A 12,333-nucleotide genomic window follows, 5' to 3' on the forward strand; every position below is an offset into this window, starting at 1 on the left:
ATTTCTAAGTTTAAACTGGTTGTTTCCTTTACTTAAAAAAATCAAATCCAAAGACGTTTAAAAAGCAAACCATTAAACATAATCCTGGCACTCTGGGAGGCAAAGGCAGGAGAATCACAAGTTTGAAGTCAGCCTGGGTAACTTGTCTCAAAATGAAAAGGCATGGGGATATAGCTCAGTGTGAAGACCCTGGCTTCAGTCTTCAGTACTGGAGAAGGAAGGATTTTAAAGAAGAAAATAGGTGTGCTGAACAATGCCTTTTTCTATCATAAGAAAAAAAGGGTTTTATATGTTTCTGTAATTTTATTACTGTTATCTGGTAGAGTTTTGAATGAGTGTGGTAATGGATGTTAACAGAAGCATAAATTATTAAAAATAAATGGAAAAATATTTCTGGAAAGTCTCCTTTTTATATTTTAAAATGTATGTTGTAATACTCTAACTTTAAATTTCTGTAGTACCTATAAAATTTTTTTAGACTTAAATTTCTGTCTGAGAAACAGTATAGCTGTTAGGATAACATTAAGATTTTTGCATTATAAAAAGAATATTCACTTACAGCATAAATAATTCCAGACAGTTTATAATTTAAATACAATAAGATACCTGTTTTGGAGAAAAGTATCCCCTTTCTCTCCTGTTTATCTGTTGGATTCCATTTAATCCCACCTATCCCATTCAGGACCCCATTCATTAGTTATCAACTTTATGATCTTTGCAGTGATTTCCTGCCCCTCCACCTACAAATATGCTTCAGTTAATCATAGGTCTTATGTATTATTATACAAACCCCCTCATCTCTTTCCTTTGACTTTGCTATCTTTGTTATTATCTGTTATATTTGGTTCCTTTCTTTTGTCCATTATTATTTGCTTAGTTTTATGAATTTTATTTCATCTCTGTCATGTTTTGTAATTTGAATCTTGAATATTCTGGAAAGATTTTAAAATCTTATTTTTTGTGTCTGCATTTTTTCAGAGCATTGAATGAAATGTGGAAATGTCAAAATCTGCTCCGACATCAAGTGAAGGATTTGCTTGACTTAATTAAACAACCTAAAGTAAGTTAAAAAAAAAAACTTTTTTTAGTGTTAAGTTTGTAAGTATTTTAGTATTATTTAACATTGCTGCTGCGGTAATTGTGTGGACAAGTTCTGACTGTAGAAATTGGTTCCTAATTTAGGTAAGTGTGATTAAAAAAACTTTATTAGAAAATTTAAAATAGGTACTATATCTGGAAAAGGTAATGCCTAACAGGACAGAGAATATGCTTCTGTGTGCTCAAAATTAAGTTTTATTTTTTAAAGTATCTGTAAAATAAACACCTGCGTGTGGTGGTGCACACCTGAATCCCAGCACACAGAACTCTGAGGCTGGCAAGTTTGAGGCCGGTCTGGGAGGCCAGCCAGGGCTACATAGTGAGACCCCGCCTTTAAAAAAAAGAAAAGCAACCAGAACACATCGTTATTGAAATTATACTTCATCTTGCCACAGTGTGATGCTCCCTCCTCCTGACATCTTTGTATGCTTTTGTGGTTTTAGAAATTTTCTGTAATCATGTAATTGTAGCTTAATATCTTAATTTTTTACTTACAATTATTATGTTTTGGGGTTTTTTTTGGTACCAGGGATCAAACTCATGACCTTGCGCCTGTCAGGCAGGTACTTAGCTGCTGAGCTAAATCCCCAGCTTTATTGTGGTGATTTTAATGTGATACCTGTTTGTTCTAATTGTAATTGAATGATGATTCATCTAGTAAGTATTAATTTATTTTGGGACAGTTAGAGTGATTATATAGGCTTGTTTTTCTCAGAGAATGCTGTATTGTGGGCTGGTTTATCAATAGTATACATAGTCTGAAAAGCAGTATACTTGGTCATTTTAAATTGTTTTTACAAAAAACAATATAGTATTACTTTTTACTTCTTTTTCAATTGATAGTGGTCCTCCCAGAGCCTCTGGATCCTATATACGCATGTTGGGTTTATAGCACAGTGGTTAATAGAGTGATATTGTTTCATCCAAGGGAAGAAAATTTACTTTATCTGGATATGAATTGACTGACTTGCCTAAAAATTCCATAAACTAGCAGTTGTCTTAGTGACTTATAGCCTGCCCCCTCCTTGTCCCTCCCCTCCCCCCTCTCTCTCCGGCCTTCTCTCTGTCTGTCTATCTCTCTGACATTCAAATGTGATTTGAAGGCTTCTTTTTTTAAATGGCATTTTGTGCCACTTATTTGCTTGGTTGAAGGTTATGTGTAGGTACTGTTTTTGTTTTACAGGCTGACCAATAACATTTTAATATTTTATTGAAAACATAGTTTAAACCTTTTTTTCTATGATCATTGAGTATTTTGGACCTGTTAGAGTACGTTTTCCTTCTAATAAATTACTTTAAACTAATGTAGTGATTTTGCTGTTTTCTTTTCCTTAACCCCATCTAAATTAGTGTTTCATCAACTGAGTGAGTGTTATGATGCAGTGTATTAGTTTATTTGCATCAGTATCTCTGGTTAAAGTGTTTCTCTTTGTTGACATTTTTTTTTTTTTTTTTTTTTTTTTGTCCTTTTCATTTTTATCGGTACCAGGGATCGAACTCACGACTGCCTGCTTGCAAGGCAGGCGCTTATGCCGCTGAGCTAAATCCCCAGCCCCTGTTTCTCTTTGTTAACTAGAACTATGGCAATTTATTCTGGCCAAACATACAAAAATGTTTCTTAAAAATACGAGATGTTCTTAGATATCTGTATGTATACAATTATTAATTTTATGCATTATTGAAGTCATATAGCTAGGTAGTATGTTATGTGTCTAGATTATATTTCAAACAAGCATGCTGCATAAGATTGTAATCTATATGTTTTGACTCTTTTGTCTTATAATTTTATTTAGTGTGTACATCTTTGTCTTACTTACTGACAAAAGCTTGCAAGGGTCTTAGGACCCTCCAGGTTAGTCATGGGTAAAATTGCAAAATACTGTTTCAATTCATTTACAATGTTTAGTTTCTTTTTACTTTATAGAATTTTCTTTTTGCTGGCCTTAAAAGAATTACAGTATAGAGTTTTCCACATTAAAGAAAGAATTTAAAGTGTCCTAGGATTGAAGAGAAAGCAAAACAGAGATAGGTAGTATCTCATTTGGAATTCTGTGAGTTCTTAGTTTCTGATTGTTTAGTGTTCACTTTATACTAACTAAAATAGATGTTACAGAATTAAAGTTTGAAAACATACAAAGGCATGTTTAACTTTTGGTCTTTGTACTTCCAGTTTATCCGGCAGATTCTTAGATGATTAACAATTTATACTGGTTTGCTTTTTTTCAGTATTCAGTGTGTTAGTTTTTAAATTTTAGTGGTACTTTCTACTTCATTTAGTTAAGTTGATTTGCACTTTTACGCAAAATTTTGTTATTTCTGATATTGTGCTTTTGTTGGTGCACATTTTCCACGCGGATCATATTCTTAAAAAGCCCAACACAACCTCTTTTCCCCTGAAATGTAACAGCTACAGAAATTTTATATATTCCATAAAGTAATGCATTTCAATACTTTAATTAAATATGAAATATTTGGAAATTATCTCTTACACTATTTTATTATACTTTGCCTTCTAGCAAGCTCTTCCATGAGAATTGTTTATTTGATTTGATTCATTTAACCCAGTGTTTTATTTAGCTTAGCATTTTAAAGAATTGTTTAATGGCATGTTGTTTGTTGTGTAAAAAAGAATAACAAGACTCTTAATATCATAGTACTCTCATTTTTTGTGCATGTAACTTACCTGTAGTATGTGGATGAATTATGTGCAGTACAATGTGATGAGCATATTTATTTACTGAAATAACACTGCCCAGGTAAATCTATGGCTAGAAAACTTAGAAATCTTTTAAATTGTTACTTGTTTAGTTTCTTTCCTATAAACTTTATGTAACTATACCTGAAATCCCCACAAGTGAGTTAGAATTTATGCTTGTGTCAACTTTTTAAGTGATGAAGCTAAAAATTTGAATAAGCTTTTGTTTTGTTTTCTAAACTTAACTCTGTTTTTTCTTATCGCTAACAAAACTCAAAATAGCACCATCCAAAAATGTGTATCAAATCAGTTTTTGGAGGTCTGAAAAAAACAGGGCAAAATAAGAGATGGTTTAAGTGGAAAAGGAGTTGACTTCTTTTACCCAGTTCATGTGGGATTTAAAAGTAACTAAAGGAGGAGGCAATACTGGTAAAGTCATGGTTCTGGAGCTTTATTAAGTTATGCTTACCTGCTTTTTTTGAAGAGTATTAATGTTGATTCTTAATGGAATTTGAACTTTGCATTTTTGTTTGATTTGCAGACAGATGCCAGTGTCAAGGCCATATTTTCAAAAGTAATGGTTATTACAAGTAAGTTATTTTAAATCTTTATAAAATTTAAGTTTTAATTGATGCATTTCTTATAATTTAAATTGTCTCCTGTAATTTCATTTTAGGCTTTGAGAAAATAGAAAATGTTTTTGCTTGATGTACAACAGATCGCTTTTATTTTGCCCAACTTTGCATTTTACACAGAATTTTAAATTTTCTTAAGTGTGTTATATGAACAAGAGCTGAGGAAAGAATTTATCTTATCCTTTGTATCTGTATTTTTTTTTCTTTTGGTACTGGGGGTCAAACTCATGACCTTGGGTTTGCCAGGCAAGCACTTACGCCATTGAGCTAAATCCCCAGCCCTGCTGTGTATCTATTAATCTATCTGATCGACAGTTTGACTGTGGACGCTGCCCTCTAGAGGAAATTATCCCGCTGTGTAGTCCAGGCTGTCTTGAACTCACTGTGTAGCTAAGGCATGCCTTGAATTTGTGGCAATCCTCTTGCATCAGCTTCCCTAGTGCTAAGGTTACAGGTGTGCATTACCATGCTAGGGATAAATTTATTTTTGAGAATTCATCTAAATTATTATATAAGCTTAATTTAAAAAGTAAGCTTTTGCTTTGGTGTTGTTTTCATTAATATAGATCTGTCTGAGGCTAATTTCACAAGGAGTCCAAATTAGAGTAAAAGATAAACCTACTAGCTACATAACAACTTTTTTGAAAAATATTTATTTGCTTTTTTGCTTAAATGATGTTTATTAACATGTTATTGAACTTAACAATAAATGCAAGAAGAATGTTTTATTCAGTAAAAGAGTACGTCAAAGTATGTTTTCATGGCCATTTGTTTTTCCTCCCACCTCTGAGGTCACTGTATATTGTATAGCAGAGGGACACGGGATAATTAGGGATACCAGATGGAATGAGTTTACTGAACTTCCACTTGGTGCTAATGAAGAGATTGTAAAACGGATCTGAAAAGCTAAGTATTGTAAGACCTGTATAGAAATAATGCTAAGGCAGTGGAAAACCTAAGTTGCTGAATTTTTGGATTAAGCAATGGCAGGTTTAGCAGGAATAGATTTTCTGTTTTTGAGACAGGTTTCTACTCTGTAATGGCCTCAAACTCGAACTTGCAGTGATCCACCTGCCTCAGTCTGCCAAGTGCTATGATTTACAGGTGTATGCCACCCATGCCTGGGGAGGAATAGATTTTACAGCTGAGATATGTTTTAAAATTTATTTATTTATTTTAAAGAGGGCAAAACAAAACAAAAAATACAAGAAAAACAAGAAATAAAAGAGACAAACAATGATAACAAAACCCCCAAAATAGTAACTGTAGGCTTTCAAAACAAGGTAGTAGGAATTTAACAAAGGTTATTTTACATAGTTATCTTCGTATTACCAGGTCAGCCCAGATATCTTTCAGACCTGAGTAAACAAATTTTCAAGTCCTGTCTAATAACTTCTGAAAACTCCTGGTTTTGTGCCGTTGCTTTTGTTTTACAGTATTGAGGATTGAACCTAGGAGCTGTTTTTGTTGTTTGTTTTTTGTTTTTGGTAATCCTCCTGTAGTTTGGCTGTGGATACTGTCCTCTAGAGGAAATTATCCTCTACCTACTTCATTTTTCCTTGGCAAGCAGGGCGCTATCCATTTTCTTGCAACTAGTAGAATTCCAAAAAAAGAAAAAAGATAGAAGTATTTTTTGGGGGGTGGCGGCTATGATCAGATATTTGTAAAATGCTGAATTGAAGGCATTTTTTTCCTTCCTTCCTTCCCTCTCCCACTTTGTTTTGTTTTCTTACATGATAGATTTTTCTTAGAGAAATGTGAAAAGGCCATACTACAAGTATTTAAAGGATTAATATATTATGTATTCTCCATTCAATGATTCAATCATTCCAAGACTTAAACTAGAATTTTGGAGTTGAATGTGAACTTAAATGATTATACTTACTATGTTCATGTTTTAAAATTTAGTTCAATTTCTACTGTGTTTATAAAATTGTAAGCTCTATTGTTAGTATTATTTTGGTCTGTTGCTCCACCACCGTCTTCCCACAGTGTGTAGTGCTGATACTTGAATTGAGGGCCATCACACTGAGCTATATCCTCAGCCTCATTTGTTATTTTTTGAGACAAGGCCTTACTAAATTTTCCAGGCTGTGCTCAAATTAGCAATCCTTCTCCTGCAGCCTCCCAGAGTCCTGGGATTATAGGTGTGTGCCACCATGCCTGGCTACTCTCTCTCTCTCTCTCTCTCTCTCTCTTTTTTTTTTTAAATATCAATTATAAGTATGAGAAAAAACAATGCTAGGATCGGCATTTTATTAATTCTCATACATATTTTTATAATAGACACATTAGGAAAGAAATATGAGGTCTTCTACAAAGATTGATCATTTCTCATTCAGTAGTAATACATCCAGCAGTAACACCAGAAAGAGCTCACTCAATTTTATATTACGTTGAAGCCATCTGGGTTGGTTTAACAGTAAACTAGGAAATACAGGACAGTAGTTTCTTGAAGTACAGCATACTGATTAATATTTTGTTATGAATTAAAACAGAGCAAGCTCATGGGAAGAGAAATAAAATTAGATTATGTAGGTTGACATTTAATGTCTTTAAAAATTATAAAGAGTTACTTAGAAATAGTTCAGTCTTTCCCTGTGGCAAATATCTATTCATAATGATCCTGTTTTATGTTTCTAGAAAGCAGATTTTTACTTGTGAAAACTGAGTGTTGATAGTGGCTTGATTTATTTAACAAAAGTATATGTAGAGTACTATAATAACCAAAGAAATGAGTAATATTGATATTTTGTTATTCTGAAAATTTAAAAATTTGTATTTTAATTGAATTTTCATTTAATTTAAGGAAATTTGCCAGACCCTGGCAAGGCCCAGGATTTCATGAAGAAATTCACACAAGTGTTAGAAGATGATGAGAAAATAAGGAAGCAGTTAGAAGTACTTGTTAGTCCAACGTGCTCCTGCAAGCAGGCTGAAGGTTGCGTGGTAAGTAAGGAAAGTAGAGTTAATGTCTGAAAAAGACCTGTTATTTGACTCTCCCTTTAGTCAAAGCAGTTTACATTCATTATATAAAATTTAGAAAATGTCATCAATAATATACCGATGGGATGCACTCTCTATAGTGACATTTGCTATTAATATTACTATTGATGTAATGTATATATCCTTCTAAAATTAAATAGATATTGTGCATACAGTTTCATACATTTTATGTAATTTTCATTTTATTAGTTTTTAATAGTGTTTTCAGTAACTACATAGCAGATCGTTCAGTATGTGCACTGTATTTTACTGAGTAGTCCACTGGTGTATGCCTAGATTTTTCTCACTTTTAGATTAATGTAGAGAATAATATAATACCTTTATAACCGGTATCTCTGTAACTTTTTACATAGTCTTGATTGTTTTGTTTTGTTTTGAGATGGGGTCTCACTTAGTAGTTGAGCCCAGCTTTGAATTTTGGCAATCTTCCTGCCTCCTGAGAGCTGGAATTACAGGCATCCACCACCATACCTGGCCATACTCTTGATTCTTTATCATAAATTTGTAGAAGTACAGTTGCATGCATGGGTTTTTCTTTTTTCTTGGTGATACTGGGGATTAGATTTAGGACCCTTGCTCAAACTGTCTCCGCTCCTTTTTTCTTTTAGGCAGGGTTTGGCTTAGTTGTTCCCAGTCTTTTTGTCTCAGCATCCCAGAGTACTGCAATTTCATGTGTGAGCCATGGTGCCTGGTTTTAGGTACATTTAAAAACTTTTAATGTGTATCGGACAGTTGTTCTCCAATATACAATTAGTTTCATACTAATGAAGCTAAAAACATTTTTCTCATTCATAACATTGGTCTATCTGGTATCATTGCTAGAAACAATTAAACCCAAATGAAAACAAAACAAAAGCATAATTATTTTGATAGAAATTACATTTGTTGATTGCTAGTGGTCTTTCCTTCCTTTCACTTTGAGTTAATGACCATTCACTTTTTTTTCCTGTAAGTTTTATATTTATAGTCTTTGCCTATTTTTATAGAATAGTACTTATCTTTATATATTAGTTACTTTTTACTCATCACTGAAACAAAACACTTGATGCCCAAAGTTGGGAAAGGAAAGGTTTATTTCTTACAGTTTTTGGAAGTTTCAGTCCATACTCAGTTGGCTGCAAGGCAGGGTGGCATGGCGCGCTGCAGTTCATGGCGGCTGCAAACAGCAAGGCAGAAACCAGCAAGAGAGAGAGACACACCTTCTTCCTGTATTGTATGCTGGCTCCAACCATATGTGGGTGTAGCACTGACACCATCAGTGCAAACCCTAGACAATGAACCAGTCACAGATGCACAATGTAAATGCATGAGGCCTAGGGGCCACTGACATAAACCATGACACTTTATATTATTACTGACTTGTCAGTTTGTGATATGGTATTGCCTGTTTAGTTACAAATAACTTTATATCAATTGTAGTTTGCTTTTTCGTTTCGTTTAGGATGTTTTTTAATATATTTTAACATCTATTTTTAGCTGAATTCATAGCTATATGCCTCATGGTTTTTACCTTTGGTGTTCTGATTATGAAATACAACTTTACTGCAAAACATTGAAACTGTTTACTAATTTTAGTGTTTCCTAATCTGTTACCTTTGTGTCTTTTGAGGTATTTTTAGAAAAAGTTGATTCTTGACCCAACCCTAGGTTCACTAAATGAGGCTTTTTAGAGTGAGGTGCAGGAATGCATAATTTTAATAGGTTCTTCTGATAATTTTGTTTCTTGGAAGTTTGTACACTTACCCTTTGTTTTAGATGGGAAAGCTAACTTTATTTTCAAATGTCTGCTCACTTACTTCATGTTACACTGCAAAATCTACTCCTTTCCTATGTACTTGAAATGTTGCCTTTCTCATAAACTCAATTTTTGATACAGTTTTAAAGGTTTGACTTCTTTAGTTTGTATTTCTTTTAGCACCATTATTACATTGGTTTTAATTATTTGTAGATTCTTAACATTTTAAAGTAATGATTTGTTTAAGCATATTTTTGTAACAGTTTAAAAATCTGCATTACAGCGTGAAATAACTAAGAAGTTGGGAAACCCTAAACAGCCTACAAATCCTTTTTTGGAAATGATCAAGTTTCTTTTGGAGAGGATAGCGCCCGTGCATATAGATACTGAATCTATCAGGTATTGGTATATAGTGATACTCAGCTTTTATTACTGTTTACTCATTCATCTGTTGCGATCAGTCACAGTGGAGTATCTGTTCTGTGCAAAGCACCCAAACTACTTGTCTGTGTATATTGATACATACCAATCTATATGTGTGTTTATATACACACATGCATTCACCTGTGCATATCTTAACGTAGTTACTTTTTCTTGATTTTTTTTTTAAGTGCTTGTTCAAAATGTGCAAAAAATTGTGAATCAAATTGTAGCTTTTACACGGTAACACCAGGAACTCTTCTTTTTTGTTAGCTTGAATAGATAGACTGGATAGCTAATGTAAACAAGTTTAATTTCCACTTCAGGAAAAGAAAACCAGGCGAATCTGTTGTGAAGGAACTTACACATTTTCACAGATACTTGAGAATTAGAATTAGTGCTTCTTTTTTTTTTAAAACAACTCATTTAAAATTTCAGCTTTGAGTCCACTGAACTATGAGATCTTAGAAATTTATGTCTGTATACCTTTTGTGAAATTTTGGGAGAACTTTCTTTGTTTTTAAATTTTTCCTAAAATTTAAAATTAATTTTAATAAAGCACATTAATTTACTACTTATTATTAGTGTCCTTTGAGGAATTATATGGTAGATTTTATAATTGACTTTGTTAGGAAAGTTACAAGATATAGCTTTTGATCTTTACCTCTGATATTGCTCCAAATAGAGAGGCTCTACTTTGGTTATCTGCCAATCACTTTGGGTTCCTCCTGTATCAGTTTTCATTTGAAGAGATGGTTCTGAGGTTTAAAGACAAAAACTAGACAAATTCAGACTGACATTTGTTATTTCAGTAAATAATCCCAATGCCTATTCTATTCAAGGTAATGCTGGTTAGGTATTGGCAGAGAATACTCCCTGCTCTTCATCTTTTTTGGATTTTTTGAGGCAGGGTCTTGCTGTGCAGTCCAGGGTGGCTTTATTCCCACTATGTAGTCCAGGCTAGCTTTGAATTTGTGGTAGTCCTCCTACCTCAGCCTCTTGACTCCTGGGATTATAGGCATACCATGCCTGGCTTCTGCTAGTCATCTATCTTCTAATAATTGAATAACTATTTTTAATTAGGTTATATTACAGTTTCATCAGATTAGTTCACATAGAATTCAGAGAACTGAAAGAAATCCCCAAGAGATAATACTTCACTTAAAAATGAAGAATGGGTGAGACTTGTTTCTACACCAAGCCTATTGGGTAAGAAAACAGGAAGATTTAGAAAATGATTGTCATCTGTCTTGGGACACCCAGGGTTAAAGGAGGAAAAGTTTATTTCGCTCATGAATTTTAGAGGTTTCATTCCATAGTTGGCTGGCTCCAAAGCAGGATGATATGGCAGATAGACATCACAGGGTAGTGAAAAAGCAAAGCAACAAGCAGCTAGTGACCAGCAAGGACCCTCTTTTTGTCCTTACATTCCATCCAGACTACCCACTCTTAGGGGGCAGATATACTGACACCCAGGCTGGGGTGGTTTTAATCTTAACATCCTACTATGCACAAATCAATTCCAGCATCACATCCTTGGTCCCAGCACTGTATACCTTAAATGCATCCACCTCTGAAAAATTCCATCTGTGAATATGTGAAGTTTTGGGGGAGACATCTGAATACAAGCTATAATTTCATCTATTTAAATTATAGTGTAGAGAAATGCATGAATTGATCCTTAAAAAGTAGTTTGAATCAGATTATGGAAGCCATTAAGACTGAATATTAGAGATTTTATTTTATCCTTCAATCTGTTGAGAACCAGAAATGATTGAGATGATGGATAGGAAGAGGCAAGTATACGAGAGAGACTGCTAAGGTGTTATTATCATTGTCTAAACATGATCATAGGATGGAAAGGAAATAATGTAGCTGAGGGAGGTTTTAAAACAACCTAAGATATTACCATCCTACTGCTGATAAGGTGTAGAGGCAGAGTTAGAAATGCACATCATGAAGAGCATATTCATATCTGGAAGAAGGAGATGAAAAAGGCTTTCTTATTTGGACATGTTTTCTATATTAGGACAGCTTTCTTTAAAATCAGAGAATATTGAGTTTAATGTTAATCTGAGAATGTTTAGAAATGCTGAGATTATATAAAAAGATCAGATAAAATTATGGACTTTTGTTCTTTGTTTTTGTTTGGAAGAATGTTTTTTCTTTTTATCTTTCTTTTTGATTGGAAGAGTGTTCAGGCTGGGTTTGAATTCGTTTATGTAGTTCAAGTTGATCTTGAAATCTCAGTGATCCTCTTGCCTCAGCAACCTTAGTGCTGGAATTACAGTCATACAGTGCCATGCCTGACTTTGGACCTTTTTTGTTATTGTACGAGTGTAATTACAGAAATGTAAGAAGACTAGATTTGGTAATATATTAAAATTTACAATGATTGAAAGTTTTCAAAAGTAATGTAGACTCTTGGACTGATAGAAGACTAAGAACAGCCATTTGTCTATAGCAATCAGGAGATCATAATGATCTATAGAAGGTATGTTAGGACATAACAATAGTAATAGTGCTTAAAACATATCTGGAGGATTCTAAAATTTTTTCAAGTTGTTAACTTAGTAATTACCCTTATGACACAGGACCTATGGTTCCCATTTTACAGATAAGGAACAGAAAGTTACAAAAAGATTCTAAGTGAGACTCAGAAGTGGTTGCAGAGTCACTTTATATACTTTATAATAGCATCCAGAAAGGTTCTAATTTTAGTATCTTTTAGCTGTTAGGCAGTG

The 12,333-nt window shown here is 33.5% G+C and overlaps 1 protein-coding gene across 5 annotated transcripts in view; it reads left to right on the forward strand.

Moving 5' to 3' along the window:
• Positions 1 to 12,333, forward strand: part of Pds5b (PDS5 cohesin associated factor B) — a 212,360-nt gene that overhangs the window by 122,643 nt on the left and 77,384 nt on the right. For all 5 annotated transcript variants that reach the window (XM_063232617.1, XM_063232615.1, XM_063232616.1 and 2 more), the window contains exons 14-17: positions 979 to 1,060; positions 4,335 to 4,383; positions 7,238 to 7,377; positions 9,453 to 9,568. In XM_063232617.1, the coding sequence (XP_063088687.1) occupies positions 979 to 1,060; positions 4,335 to 4,383; positions 7,238 to 7,377; positions 9,453 to 9,568 (387 nt within the window). The remainder of the gene's footprint in view (positions 1 to 978; positions 1,061 to 4,334; positions 4,384 to 7,237; positions 7,378 to 9,452; positions 9,569 to 12,333) is intronic.

This window comes from Cavia porcellus, unplaced genomic scaffold (genome assembly GCF_034190915.1).
Source record: "Cavia porcellus strain 051 isolate PalLab524CR breed Dunkin Hartley unplaced genomic scaffold, mCavPor4.1 scaffold_21, whole genome shotgun sequence".
Lineage (NCBI taxonomy): Eukaryota > Metazoa > Chordata > Mammalia > Rodentia > Caviidae > Cavia > Cavia porcellus.